The sequence below is a fragment of the Petromyzon marinus genome, unplaced genomic scaffold (assembly GCF_048934315.1).
Source record: "Petromyzon marinus isolate PM22_M1 ecotype Great Lakes invasive population unplaced genomic scaffold, UKy_Petmar_22M1.pri1.0 PM_G_Scaffold_9, whole genome shotgun sequence".
NCBI lineage: Eukaryota > Metazoa > Chordata > Hyperoartia > Petromyzontiformes > Petromyzontidae > Petromyzon > Petromyzon marinus.
In genome coordinates, this window is record NW_027423046.1 from 961374 (window position 1) to 976371 (window position 14998).

At 54.1% G+C, this 14998-nt stretch overlaps 1 protein-coding gene across 1 annotated transcript in view; it reads left to right on the forward strand.

The window, feature by feature from the left end:
• Positions 1-9630, forward strand: part of LOC142921823 (mutS protein homolog 4-like) — a 33185-nt gene extending 23555 nt beyond the window's left edge. Inside the window, exons 15-21 of the mRNA XM_076063160.1 lie at positions 308-432; positions 1045-1245; positions 1668-1786; positions 3981-4109; positions 4208-4445; positions 7745-7833; positions 7929-9630. Coding sequence (XP_075919275.1) covers positions 308-432; positions 1045-1245; positions 1668-1786; positions 3981-4109; positions 4208-4445; positions 7745-7833; positions 7929-8120 — 1093 coding nt within the window. The 3' untranslated portion in view covers positions 8121-9630. The remainder of the gene's footprint in view (positions 1-307; positions 433-1044; positions 1246-1667; positions 1787-3980; positions 4110-4207; positions 4446-7744; positions 7834-7928) is intronic.
• Positions 9631-14998: the final 5368 nt, after the last annotated feature.

The window sequence follows — 14998 nt, forward strand, 5'->3', positions numbered from 1 at the left end:
ATACACTACACTATGCACTACACTATACACGATACACTACAGTATACACTACACTATACACTACACTATACTACTATACACTACACTATACAGTACTGTACACTACTACACTACACTATACATTACACTATACACTACACTATACACTACTGTACACTACTACACTACACTATGCACTACACTATACACTACACTATACTCTACTGTACACTACACTATGCACACTATACACTACTGTACACTACTCTTTACACAACACCCTTTGGGGGGGGGGGGAGGGTGACCCCCGCTCTGTCTCCGTGCCCAGGGTGTTGTCTAAGCTGTTTGCGGAGATCCGGGAGGACATTGTGTGTCTCTACAAGCTTGCTGATGCAGTGTCCATGGTGGACATGCTGCTGGCATTTGCTCACCGCACCACGCTCACCAAGTCCGGTACGCGGTGGGTGGGTGGGTGAGTGAGTGGGTGAGTGAGTGGGTGAGTGGATGGGTGGGTGAGTGAGTCGGTGGGTGAGTGAGTGGGTGAGTGGGTGAGTAGGTGGGTGGGTGAGTGAGTGAGTGAGTGGGTGGGTGGGTGAGTGAGTGAGTGGGTGGGTGGGTGAGTGAGTGGGTGGGTGGGTGGGTGAGTGAGTGGGTAAGTGGGTGAGTGAGGGAGTGAGTGAGTGGGTGGGTGGGTGAGTGAGTGAGTGGGTGAGTGAGGGAGTGAGTGAGTGGGTGGGTGGGTGAGTGAGTGAGGGAGTGAGTGAGTGGGTGAGTGGATGAGTGAGTGAGTGGCCTTCACCCCCCGTGACCTCCCCCCGTGACCTCCGCCCCCGTGACCTCCGCCCCCGTGACCTTCACCCCTGTGACCTCCCCATGTGACCTCCGCTACCATGACCTCCGCCCCCGTGACCTCCGCCCTGTGACCTCTACCCCGCGACCTCCCCCCTTGACTCCTCCCCCCCATGACCTCCCCCCCGTGACCTCCCCCCCTTGACCTCCACCCCCATGACCTTCACCCCCGTGACCTCCCGTGACCTCCCCCCCACTGTCTGTGGTGAGCTGCAGTCCGTCCGGAATTCTCTGACACGCTGGCCCTCAAAGGGGCTCGCCACCCCATCCTGGAGCGGGTGCTGGGCTGGCCGCTGGTGCCTAACGACGTCTTCCTGTCGGACGCCTCCAACTTCCTCATTGTCACGGGGCCCAACAACAGCGGCAAGTCCACGCTGCTGAGACAGGTGGCACTCTGCCAGGTGATGGCACAGATCGGTGAGTGGGTGGGGGGGTGAGTTGGTGAGTGAGTGAGTGGGTGGGTGAGTGAGTGAGTGAGTTGGTGAGTGGGTGGGTGAGTTGGTGAGTGAGTTGGTTGGTGAGTGAGTGGGTGAGTTGGTGAGTGAGTGGGTGGGTGAGTGAGTGAGTGAGTTGGTGAGTGAGTAGGTGAGTAAGTAAGTGAGTGAGTGTTTGAGTGAGTGAGTAGGTGAGTAAGTGAGTGAGTGAGTGTTTGAGTGATTGAGTGAGTAGGTGAGTAAGTAAGTGAGTGAGTGTTTGAGTGAGTGAGTGAGTAGGTGAGTAAGTAAGTGAGTGAGTGTTTGAGTGAGTGAGTAGGTGAGTAAGTGAGTGAGTGAGTGTTTGAGTGAGTGAGTAGGTGAGTAAGTAAGTGAGTGAGTGTTTGGGTGCTACCACTGCTTCAGGTTGCTTCGTGCCAGCCGACTTTGCCTGCGTGAGGATCGCTGATCAGATCTTCACTCGCATCGGTGTGGACGACGACATCCAGCCACTCTCCTCCACCTTCACCATCGAGATGAGAGAGGTGGGTGGGGAGTGAGAGGGTGGGTGGGTGAGTGGGTGGGTGGGTGGGTGAGTGGGTGGGTGAGTGGTTGGTTGGGTGTGTGAGTGGGTGGGTGTGTGAGTGGGTGGGTGAGTGGTTGGTTGGGTGTGTGAGAGAGTGAGTGGGTGGTTGAGTGAGAGGGTGGGTGAGTGGGTGGGTGGGTGTGTGAGTGGGTGGGTGAGTGAGTGGGTGGGTGAGTGGTTGGGTGGGTGAGTGGGTGGGTGTGTGAGTGGGTGGGTGAGTGGTTGGTTGGGTGTGTGAGAGAGTGAGTGGGTGGTTGAGTGAGAGGGTGGGTGAGTGGGTGGGTGGGTGTGTGAGTGGGTGGGTGAGTGAGTGGGTGGGTGAGTGGTTGGGTGGGTGAGTGGGTGGGTGAGTGGTTGGGTAGGTGGGTGAGTGGGTTGGTGAGTGGGTGGGTGAGTGGGTGGGTTAGTGGGTGTGTGAGTGGGTGGGTGAGTGGGTGGGTGAGTGAGAGGGTGGGTGAGTGGGTGGGTGGGCTGGTGTGTGAGTGGGTGGGTGAGTGGGTGGGTGGGTGTGTGATTGAGTGGGTGAGTGGGTGTGTGAGTGAGTGGGTGGGTGAGTGGGTGGGTGAGTGGTTGGGTGGGTGAGTGGGTGGGTGAGTGGTTGGGTAGGTGGGTGAGTGTGTTGGTGAGTGGGTGTGTGAGTGGGTGGGTGAGTGGGTGGGTGGGTGAGTGGTTGGGTGGGTGAGTGAGTGGGTGAGTGGGTGGTTGAGTGAGAGGGTGGGTGAGTGGGTGGGTGAGTGAGTGGGTGGGTGAGTGGTTGGGTGGGTGAGTGGGTGGGTGAGTGGGTGGGTGAGTGAGTGAGTGGGTGAGTGGTTTGGGTGGGTGAGTGGGTGGGTGAGTGGGTGGGTGGGTGAGTGAGTGGGTGGGTGAGTGGTTGGGTGGGTGAGTGGGTGGGTGAGTGGGTGGGTGAGTGAGTGGGTGGGTGAGTGGTTGGGTGGGTGAGTGAGTGGGTGAGTGGTTGGGTAGGTGGGTGAGTGGGTTGGTGAGTGGGTGTGTGAGTGGGTGGGTGAGTGGTTGGTTGGGTGTGTGAGTGGGTGGGTGTGTGAGTGGGTGGGTGAGTGGTTGGTTGGGTGTGTGAGAGAGTGAGTGGGTGGTTGAGTGAGAGGGTGGGTGAGTGGGTGGGTGGGTGTGTGAGTGGGTGGGTGAGTGAGTGGGTGGGTGAGTGGTTGGGTGGGTGAGTGGGTGGGTGTGTGAGTGGGTGGGTGAGTGGTTGGTTGGGTGTGTGAGAGAGTGAGTGGGTGGTTGAGTGAGAGGGTGGGTGAGTGGGTGGGTGGGTGTGTGAGTGGGTGGGTGAGTGAGTGGGTGGGTGAGTGGTTGGGTGGGTGAGTGGGTGGGTGAGTGGTTGGGTAGGTGGGTGAGTGGGTTGGTGAGTGGGTGGGTGAGTGGGTGGGTTAGTGGGTGTGTGAGTGGGTGGGTGAGTGGGTGGGTGAGTGAGAGGGTGGGTGAGTGGGTGGGTGGGCTGGTGTGTGAGTGGGTGGGTGAGTGGGTGGGTGGGTGTGTGATTGAGTGGGTGAGTGGGTGTGTGAGTGAGTGGGTGGGTGAGTGGGTGGGTGAGTGGTTGGGTGGGTGAGTGGGTGGGTGAGTGGTTGGGTAGGTGGGTGAGTGTGTTGGTGAGTGGGTGTGTGAGTGGGTGGGTGGGTGAGTGGTTGGGTGGGTGAGTGAGTGGGTGAGTGGGTGGTTGAGTGAGAGGGTGGGTGAGTGGGTGGGTGAGTGAGTGGGTGGGTGAGTGGTTGGGTGGGTGAGTGGGTGGGTGAGTGGGTGGGTGAGTGAGTGAGTGGGTGAGTGGTTTGGGTGGGTGAGTGGGTGGGTGAGTGGGTGGGTGGGTGAGTGAGTGGGTGGGTGAGTGGTTGGGTGGGTGAGTGGGTGGGTGAGTGGGTGGGTGAGTGAGTGGGTGGGTGAGTGGTTGGGTGGGTGAGTGAGTGGGTGAGTGGTTGGGTAGGTGGGTGAGTGGGTTGGTGAGTGGGTGTGTGAGTGGGTGGGTGAGTGAGTGAGTTGGTGAGTGGGTGGGTGTGTGGGTGTGTGAGTGGGTGGGTGAGTGGGTGGGTGAGTGAGTGGGTTGGTGAGTGAGTGAGTTGGTGAGTGAGTGAGTTGGTGAGTGGGTGGGTGTGTGTGTGGGTGAGTGGGTGGGTGACCCCCGGTGACCCCCATGACCCCAGGTGAACTACATAGTTCGCACAGCCACCGACCGCTCTCTGGTGATCATCGACGAGCTCGGGAGGGGCACCGGGGTCCACGAGGCCCTGGGGATCTGTCACTCGGTCTGTGAGTGTCTCCTGCAGCGCAAGGTGGTGACCACTCACACTCACCACTCACACTCACCACTCACACTCACCACCCTCACCACCCTCACCACCCCTGCGTGTCTCCCCCCCCCCCCCCCCAGACGTTCACCATCTTCGCCACCCACCACCTGGAGCTGAGCCACCTCTCTACCCTCTACCCCAACGTCTCCAACAGCCACTTCCTGGTGGAGTCACGCAATCAGCAGCAGCAGCAGCAGCAGCTGCCCTGGGCCGGCCGTCGTGACGGTAAAGCCGCTGGTGCCGACGACTCGCGGACGGTGCCACGTGTGACGTGCACGTACAAGCTGGTGCAGGGGCACACGCCGGACACGCACTACGGTACTACGCGTGTGTGTGTGTACGTGTGTGTATGTGTACGTGTGTGTGTTCTTCGTGCTTTTGGAGTACCTGACCCTCTGCTCACGATCATTAAGGACCTTCATGATGGTGAGCGGGCCCGGGTAAAACTACGTGGCTGGGAGTCAGAGCCATTCCCTGTACACCTTGGGGTGCGACAGGGATGTCCTCTGGCTCCCACATTATTTAACATCTATTTTGACCACGTAGTTCGTGAAGCCTTCAATAGCTGTACCGGGGGAATCTCCATATGGTACAGATATAATGGGAGGCTAATCGATGCCCGGGTGCGGTCAAGGGATGGCTCCCTATTGCTCAACCACGTTATGTATGCTGATGATTTGGTAATAGCTGCTCAGTCAGAGGAGGAGTTGGAGACGCTGCTGCTGAGACTGGAGCGTGCCACTAAGAGGTGGGGCCTTACCATCAGCCCCACCAAAACTAAGCACCTGCCTGGGTATTTTGTACCATCGGACACTACACCCCCACAACTCCCAATCGGTGATGGGGCAGTTGTGGAGAGAGTGGAGAGTTTCCCATACCTGGGCAGTGTGCTTATGACTGGCTCCAGTTTAACAGCAGAGGTCTCACTCCGAATCAGTCGAGCGGCAATATCTTTTCATCGGTTGCGTAGCGCTGTGTGGAAGCTACCTGGTCTGTCGCTCCGCACTAAGCTTCAGGTCTTCTCGGCCACGGTCATTCCCTCCCTTCTCTACGCTTGCGAAACGTGGACCCCCCTAGTGGAACATCTTCGCCGGTTAGAAACATTTAGGCTGGCCTGCCTACGATCCATCCTGGGTTTAACCAGACTGGATTGTGTGAGGAGCTCACAAATCCTTGAAAGATCTGGGCAGGGTCCCATCGGTGAGCTCCTCCGGCAGGCAAGGCTGCGATGGCTGGGTCATGTAGCCCGCATGCCGAAACAGCTTTTGTTGGGCCGGATTGAGGGGGCTAAGCAGGCGCGGCACGGGCTAGAGAAGAGATGGAGTGATGTGGTACAGGAGGACGTGGAGCTGAGTGGACTTGCCGATGACTGGTACCAGCGGTGTCAAGATCGGCCTCTGTGGAGGAGGCTCGTGAAGGATGCTACTGGGCAGTTGGAGGCAGTCGCCCTCCAACAACAACGGAGGGCGGAGGAGCGATGCTCAGAACAACGAGCGGAGCGCCGGGTGGCTAAAGCACAGCAGGTTGGCACAGTAGGGGGCACAGGTGGTGCATCAGCCAGTCATCTCAGTCAGTTGACCCGTGGCACCTGGGTCTGCCCAGTGACCTCCTGCCAGCGGGCGTTCGACACTTCATGTGGCCTCACGGTGCACATAGCCTGGCACAAGCGTCGTGGTGACGTCACCGCCACTTAGTGGCGAATGGCGGTTGTTGTTGTTGTTGTTGTTGTGTACGTGTGTGTGTGTGTACGTGTGTGTGTGTGTGTACATGTGTGTGTGTGTGGTCCGGCAAAACAACCCCCTACCTCCTCGCGGTGCCGAACAGGCAACTCTGTCGTGGACAGTGCTTTGGGGGGAGATCCAATTTTGATTGGCTCCTCCCCTCATGGCAAATGTGTCTACCACAGGGGCTAAACGGGGGCTCTGGACAGGTGCGAGGGGCTGGTAACCCTTCCACCTTCAATTAATTACCACGAAACCACGAGTTAAACCGAAATATGTAACTAATAAGCTTGTGCCGGAGGCCCCGGGGGGACAGGCGTCTATGACGTCTCCTGACCAAACCCCATTTGGCAGAGCCAGGAGACTGAATATCTACCCTCGGGGCTCCTCCAGAAACAACGAAAAACCACTACGGGTGGCCACGTGGAATGTTCGAACGCTCACTGCGGAGGAGAGGCTGCCACTCCTCTGTCGGGAGCTGGACCGGTACCGCCTGGATCTATGTGGCATTTAGGAGGTCCGGTGGACCGGCTCTGGCTCCTGCCACCATGAGGGGTGGACAGTCCTCTACTCGGGGCAGGAGACTGCCAAACAACAGGGAGTGGCTCTTCTTTTGAACAAAAGAATGAAGGGGGCGTGGGAGCGTGGCGGTGAGGTGTGGGAAGCTGTAAGCCCCAGGCTACTTTGGGCTCGCCTTCCCAACAACCGGATGTGAGGAGTGGTGGTCGTGGTTACTTATGCCCCCACCGAAGACGAACATCCGTGGAGGGATCCAGGCAAGGCCGATGAGTCGGATGCCTTCTATGACCTCCTGTCACAGGTGCGAGCTAAAGTGGCCCCTCGGGATAGTCATCTTGTTGGGTGAATGCCCGAGTTGGTCATGATGCACCTGGTCTGGAGTGATTGGAAGGAATGGGCCAGACCAGCTCAATAACAACGGCAGGAGGCTGCTACATTTTTGTGCAGCCCATGGGCTTGTAAATACCAACACGCTGTTCCGGCAACGGTGTATCCACACAACATCATGGATGCATGCCGGGTCCAAGCAAGAACATCTGCTGGACTACATAGTGACGGACCAGCGGATGCGAGCCCATGTCCCTGACACCAGGACCTACCGTGGAGCTGATCTGCCCTCTGACCATCGACTTGTAATCTGTAAGATGCACCTGCAATTCTTCCACTCCGGTGGTGGGTGTACATCCAGGACCCCATTCAAATCCTTAGTGGCATGCTCTGCCGGCTGGGATTGGCATCGTCCCCCACTCCTCCTGATGTCGAGGGTAAATGGGCGAGGTTTAGGACTGTGACTCATGCAGCTGAAATGGCTGCTTTGGGTACGTGGTCCAGACCTCCCCAGAGACCCTGGCTGACAGAGGAGGTGTTCAGGATGGCGACAGGCCCACTGTCATCGGCTACAGAATCCCACGGCGGAGAATGAGGAGGCTTACCGCAGCCCTCGCTCAGAGGTTCGGAGAGCCGCGAGGCGCCGCAAGGATGGGTGGCGGTCGCGGGTTGTCGAGGAGATGGAGTCTGCATCAGTGGCCCGCGATCACAAATCGCTCTTTAACTCCCATCAAGAAAGTAACCTGCGGTGCCACAACCAATTACCATCATTGGGGGAAAGAACGGTGACCCGATCTCCGACCCCCAGGGAACAGGTTTTCAGATTTGCCGAGCATTTCCGCGAGGTCCCGGTAGTGGGAGGGGGGAAACCCCTCGGCCCGGAAAAACTCATCGCGGCACAAAGTGGGGACGGCCCTGCCGAGGCCGCCGGCGCCTCAAACATCGTGAAGAAGAAGCCGTCGCCTTCCGCGACGCGGTCGGCGTCTCACGGCCACCACCCTCCCCCTCCCACCCCCCCTCCCCCTCCCCCTCCGCGTGCCCCGCGTCCAGGTCTGGAGATGGCCACGCTGTCATCGCTGCCGCCCTCCCTGCTGCGCGACGCCACGGGGCTGCTGGCTCGGATCGGCGGCAAGAGCTGGGTAACAACGCTGACCCCCGCCGACACCCCCGCCGCGACCCCCCCGCGACCCGCCCGTGACCCCCCCCCCCGTGACCCCTCCGCGACCCCCCCCAGATGGAGCGTCAGGCCGACTCCGCGCCCGTGCTGCGCCGAGCGGCCGTCCACCGCCTCGCGACGCGGCTGGGCCAGGCGGCGCGACACTCGCGGCTGGACGGAGCCAGCCTGGCCACGTACCTGGGGTCGCTGAGACAGCGGTACCTCGACGAGCTGGAGCACATCGCTGATGCCACCGCTAACACCCACTGAACAACACCACCACCAACACCACCACCGCTAACACCCACTGAACGACACCACCACCAACACCACTAACACCCACTGAACGACGCCGCCACCACCACTACCACCGCTAACATCCACTGAACGACACCAACACCACCACCGCTAACACCCACTGAGCGACACCGCCACCAACACCACCACCACTAACACCCACTGAACGACACCACCACCAACACCACCGCTAACACCCACTGAACGACACCACCACCACCACTACCACCGCTAACACACACTGAACGACACCACCACCAACACCACCACCGCTAACACCGCTAACACCCACTGAACGACACCACCACCACCACCGCTAACACCCACTGAACGACACCACTACCAACACCACCACCACCGCTAACACCCACTGAACGACACCACCACCACCACCGCTAACACCCACTGAAGGACACGACCACCAACACCACCACCACCGCTAACACCCACTGAACGACACCACCACCACCACCACCGCTAACACCCACTGAACGACACCACCACCACCACCGCTAACACCCACTGAAGGACACGACCACCAACACCACCACCACCGCTAACACCCACTGAACGACACCACCACCAACACCACCACCACCGCTAACACACACTGAACGACACCACCACCAACACCACCACCACCGCTAACCCCCACTGAACGACACCACCACCAACACCACCACCGCTAACACCCACTGAACGACACCACCACCAACACCACCACCACCGCTAACACCCACTGAACGACACCACCACCACCACCGCTAACACCCACTGAACGACACCACCAACACCACCACCACCGCTAACACCCATTGAACGACACCACCACCAACACCACCACCAACACCACCACCACCGCTAACACCCACTGAACGACACCACCACCGCTAACACCCACTGAACGACACCACCAACACCACCACCACCGCTAACACCCACTGAACGACACCACCACCAACACCACCATAAACACCACCACCACCGCTAACACCCACTGAACGACACCACCACCACCACCGCTAACACCCACTGAACGACACCACCACCAACACCGCTAACACCCACTGAACGACACCACCACCAACACCACCACCGCTAACACCCACTGAACGACACCACCACCACTACCGCTAACACCCACTGAACGACACCACCACCAACACCACCACCGCTAACACCCACTGAACGACACCACCACCAACACCACCACCGCTAACACCCACTGAACGACACCACCACCAACACCACCACCGCTAACACCCACTGAACGACACCACCAACACCACCACGATCCAACACCACCAATGCTAGCACCACCACCACCAATTCCAGCACCACCACCACCACGGTGGAGGGGTAAGCATGTGGGTACCATTGTGTGGTGTGGGGTAGGCTGACGGAGGTCCTGATTAGCCAGACGATGATGTTATTTCGTGCTGTGTTGTTGGATATATAAACATAAAGTTTACTGTCAAACTGGCTCAGTGATTGAGTAATTTCGTGAGCAAGCGACTGAGTAAGCAGCTGAGCTCCTGAGTGAGTCACTGGCTGAGTGAGTGAGTCACTGGCTGAGTGAGTGACTGGCTGAGTGAGTGACTGGCTGAGTGAGTGAGTGAGTGGTTGAGTGAGTGAGTGATTGGCTGAGTGAGTGAGTGGCTGAGTGAGTGACTGGCAGAGTGACTGGCTAAGTGACTGGCTGAGTGAGTGAGTGACTGGCTGAGTGAGTCACTGGCTGAGTGAGTGAGTGACTGGCTGAGTGGGTGACTGGCTGAGTGAGTGAGTCACTGGCTGAGTGACTGGCTGAGTGAGTGAGTGACTGGCTGAGTGAATGACTGGCTGAGTGAGTCACTGGCTGAGTGGGTGACTGGCTGAGTGAGTGACTGGCTGAGTGAGTGACTGGCTGAGTGAGTGAGTGCCGAGTGAGTGACTGAGTCCGTAATAGAGGTTTTGTTGGTTTAGATGGCGTAAATATATAAATGTTGTGTCGTTAAAATCAGCCAGCCTAGATGCATGAGGTCACTGAGACAGACCCAGCAGGTGCCGGGGTTGTACTGCTGTGCCAGGCTAGGTGCATGAGGTCACAGATACAGACCCAGCAGGTGCCATGGGTTGTATTGCTGTGCCAGGCTAGGTGTATGAGGTCACTGAGACAGACCCAGCAGGTGCCGTGGGTTGTAGTGCTGTGCCAGGCTAGGTGCACGAGGTCACAGAGACAGACCCAGCAGGTGACGTGTGTTGACTGCTGTGCCAGGCTAGGTGCATGAGGAGGTCACAGAGACAGACCCAGCAGGTGTCATGGGTTGTACTGCTGTGCCAGGCGAGGTGCATGAGGTCACAGAGACAGACCCAGCAGGTGCCATGGGTTGTACTGCTGTGCCAGGCTAGGTGCATGAGGTCACAGAGACAGACCCAGCAGGTGCCATGTGTTGTACTGCTGTGCCAGGCTAGGTGCATGAGGTCACAGAGACAGACCCAGCAGGTGACGTGGGTTGTACTGCTGTGCCAGGCTAGGTGCACGAGGAAGTCACGTGACAGACCCAGCAGGTGGCGTGTGTGTTGTACTGCTGTGCCAGGCTAGGTGCACCAGGAGGTGACAGAGACAGACCCAGCAGGTGCCGTGTGTTGTACTGCTGTGCCAGGCTAGTTGCATGAAGTCACGTGACAGACCCAGCAGGTGACGTGTGTGTGTTATACTGCTGTGCCAGGCTAGGTGCATGAGGAGGAAGTCACGTGTGTGTGGTGTTGAACAAGGCGTGGTCGTCAACAGCTGTGGTGGAATTGCTGTGGCTCCGTGCCGTGCCCTCTGTGCTGGTCACCAGGGGTCAGCGCCACACACACACAGCTCGGACAAAGCGCCCTGACGAGTATTTATTAACTCTGGGCTTGCACAGTATCACAGAAACAAGTTGGGTTATTAAATGCATTCTAGATTTAAAGCTTTCGTGACTGCTAGGATCCATACTCTTGGTTCTATTGGGTAAAGTCACGTAGTTGAAAATAAAATAACAAAAAATCACGACGTTTCGGCCACAACACAAGCGGCCTTCATCAGGTGAAGGGACGAGACTGTCTGGAGGACAGCGCTGGAGTGGAAGAAGCCACGCTTAGATCACGACCTTTAAGCTGTGTGAGAAGAAAAACACCAAGCGCCTTGACAAAGGAATTAGCATATAATTTAGCATTGAAATGGCTCATTGAAATAGCTAAGTTAAAGTATACACATCCGCAGAGGTACCCCTTGACAAAGGAATTTGCATGGAATTTAGCAGTGAAATAGCTGAGTGATTAGCTTGTAACTGGTCACAGAAATAGCTATGTTAAAGTTAGAGCATATACATTCACCGAGGCACCTAGTACTCATCAAACAGGAGAATTTAGCGAAACACAACCACGCTCAGACAGCGGACCTTTAAACTGTGTGCGAGCAAACAAGGTGTTCTGACAAAGAAATTAGCATAAAAATTAGCATTTGATTAAACTAATTTCAATGGTACAGTATATTTTTCAAGTAGGGTACCACTACTTGAAAAATATACTGTACCATTGAAATTAGTTTAATGTTTAGTTCGATTTAGAACATCTTTCTAATGGTTTCTTAATTTGAAACCATCCTCTCGGTTGAAATTGTGTCTGTGTTTGTAGATCTGAATTGCTTCATGAACAAATCTCTGATAAAAGCCAGTGGGTTTGCAAAGAACCTTGGTATCGGAGAAAATTATATCGTGATCCCCCACAGCGTTGTAACAGTGATCAGCCACGGTAGAAGAATTCGTTTTGCCGTGTTTCAAATCTGATTTGTGCTCGCGAATTCGGTCAGAGACATGTCGCTTTGTCTCACCGATGTAGCAATCAGGTACAACTCAATTTGTAAACCCCGGGGTACTGTAAATCAGGAATGACATCCTTCACGGATGGGATCAGATCGCACACAGGTCCGATGTCTGAGCGTGGTTGTGTTTCGCTAAATTCTCCTGTTTGATGAGTACTAGGTGCCTCGGTGAATGTATATGCTCTAACTTTAACACAGCTATTTCTGTGACCAGTTACAAGCTAATCACTCAGCTATTTCAATGCTAAATTCGATGCTAATTCCTTTGTCAAGGGGTACCTCTGCGGATGTGTATACTTTAACTTAGCTATTTCAATGAGCCATTTAAATGCTAAATTATATGCTAATTCCTTTGTCAAGGCGCTTGGTCTTTTTATTCTCACACGGCTTAAAGGTCGTGATCTAAGCGTGGCTTCTTCCACTCCAGCGCTAATTCCTTTGTCAAGGGGTACCTCTGCGGATGTGTATACTTTAACTTAGCTATTTCAATGAGCCATTGCAATGCTAAATTATATGGTAATTCCTTTGTCAAGGCGCCTGGTCTTTTTCTTCTCACACAGCTTAAAGGTCGTGATCTAAGCGTGGCTTCTTCCACTCCAGCGCTGTCCTCCAGAGAGTCTTGTCCCTTCACCTGATGAAGGCCGCTTGTGTTGTGGCCGAAACGTCGTGATTTTTTGTTATTTTATTTTCACCTACGTGACTTTACCCAATAGAACCAATGAGTATGGATCCTAGCAGTCACGAAAGCTTTAAATCTAGAAAAGAATATATATCCCTAAAGTCGTATAAAATATATGCAGTTCATGTATTTTCTCTGAGAATAAAATATTAATTTTCGGGGTCTCAAGGAAGAGGGGAGGGGGGGGTGTCGATCACCGCTGTGTCAGTTTGGAACTCTTGAGCACAAGAGAGATGACCTTTGAAGTAAAGTTGTATATGTACAGGTCAACTTCACAACAAAATATAATGCACCACACCTAACGTCCCCTATGTATATTACTGCATACTTGTCACAGCATGAGTTGGTGGGAACAATTGCACAATTTAAGGATTATATCAGTGTTGTAGATATGAAGATGCTGCATTCTAAATTGCTTCCATGGGATCAAATGCATACAGTCTAAATAAACCAATTGATCTAAAATGCATGTAGAAATGAGGCGACACAAACCATTGCCGGCTGCTTGTGCATCTGCTGAGGCAAACGTCTTTGGTTTCTCACAGGTAGTAGCATGCAGGGATTGGGCCTGCTGATGCCTCCCATTCCCGTAGAGCCCAGAGGTGCGAGGGCTAGAGTAGAATGGTGTGAAGTTCTGATGGATATCCATACCAACTGGGAAAAGCATTAAAACCACAATCTTACCACGATGGCTTTAATCATCTTCACCACATTTTTTTTCTGCCAAATACACAGAGAGTGTGAGAAACCTTTCAGTTGTAATTGATCCTGAGCACGAGTTATCTCTCTACTGTAAACTCTGGAGAACCTCATACCTCCACCTGCACATTTTCCACGTCCACCATTTCCTTACCCCAGCTGCCATCCACACCTTCACATCTCCTCACATCCTCAAACTCCAGATGATACAAGATGCCCCTGACAGGCTTCTCGTCCACATCCATAAACAAAACATCACCATAATACTGAGATCCCTCCACTGGCTCTCAATGTAATCCCAGATCAATTTTAAAATAGCACTCACCGTCCTAAAGATACTCCATTGACTCGCCCATGCCTAAATCTCTCCTCTCATCTCACTCTACTCCCCTCCACATATTCTTCACTCCAGCAACCAAGGTTTTCTGTCAAATTCCCCCTGTAAACCTCGGTTCACTGGGAAGTTGCTAACTCTCGTTTGCTGCCCCCATAATCTGGACCTCCCTCCTCCCAGTCATAAGTTCTGTCGACGCCTTTCTCCTTGTATAAATGTAGCATCAAGAGCTTCCTTTTTCCTCTGCCTATGGCCGACTGCCTCTCTAAAAATATTTTTTTGAAAATATGCCTTCTGATTTAAAGCTTTCGTGACTGCAGGGATTCATATTCTTGGTTCTATTCGGTAAAGTCACGTAGAAGGGAAACAATAAATTAATAAAAATATGAAACAATAAAATTCTCACGACGTTTCGACTGCAACACAAGCAATCATCATCTTGCTGTGGTTTTCACACCTGATGATGATTGCTTGTGTTGCAGTCGAAACGTCGTGATAATTTTATAGTTTTATATTTGTATTATTTTATTGTTTCCCTTCTACGTGACTTTACCGAAAGAACCAAGAATATAATATGCCTTCTGTTTGTGTACGGTGTCTTGAGATGCTGTCGCATTTAGATGTCATACGAATCCACATTGTATTGCAACCTTTGATAAATAACAAGTAAAATTGGACGAGAGGCTACATGGATGAAATAGAGTTTGTGTGTAACGTGTGCAAGATTGGCACTTGTTCGGGAATTGACATCTGTGCTCGGGTACCAGTAATTTATTTTTTACCTAGACCTGGTACCAGTATTGAGTTGAAATTTATTCCAGGACACTGCACAGTTTCGTTAGACCTTGCCCAGGGGTCGGCAACCAAAATAACAATAAGAGCCTTTTTTTCGAATTCGGTACAAAACTTGATATTTCAACAGCTGCCATACTTGTGAATACTGTACGTACATACATTATGTCATGAAGCAGTCTGCATGAAGCTGAACGCGGCTCCGAAGCTGACTCCTGACCAAGGCTGACTGAGAAATATGTCCTGATGTAGTCTGTGGACAAGGTGGCAACCCTGAGACTTACCATATGTAGAGCTGAGGAGGTAAACGTTGAGCTCGTCACTCTTTTCCGGCCGAACAACTTCAATCTTCTTCATGAAACTCCCTGTTTTCAGCAGCATGTAATCTCTGTGAAGGTCATATCGGTTGTATATGTAGTTTCCGCAACTTACTATTACTGCAGGTGTCTTAATAATTAAATATGTGCGCTATGTTGCACTGACGTTAAAGATTTCTGACATTCAAAACGAGTAGA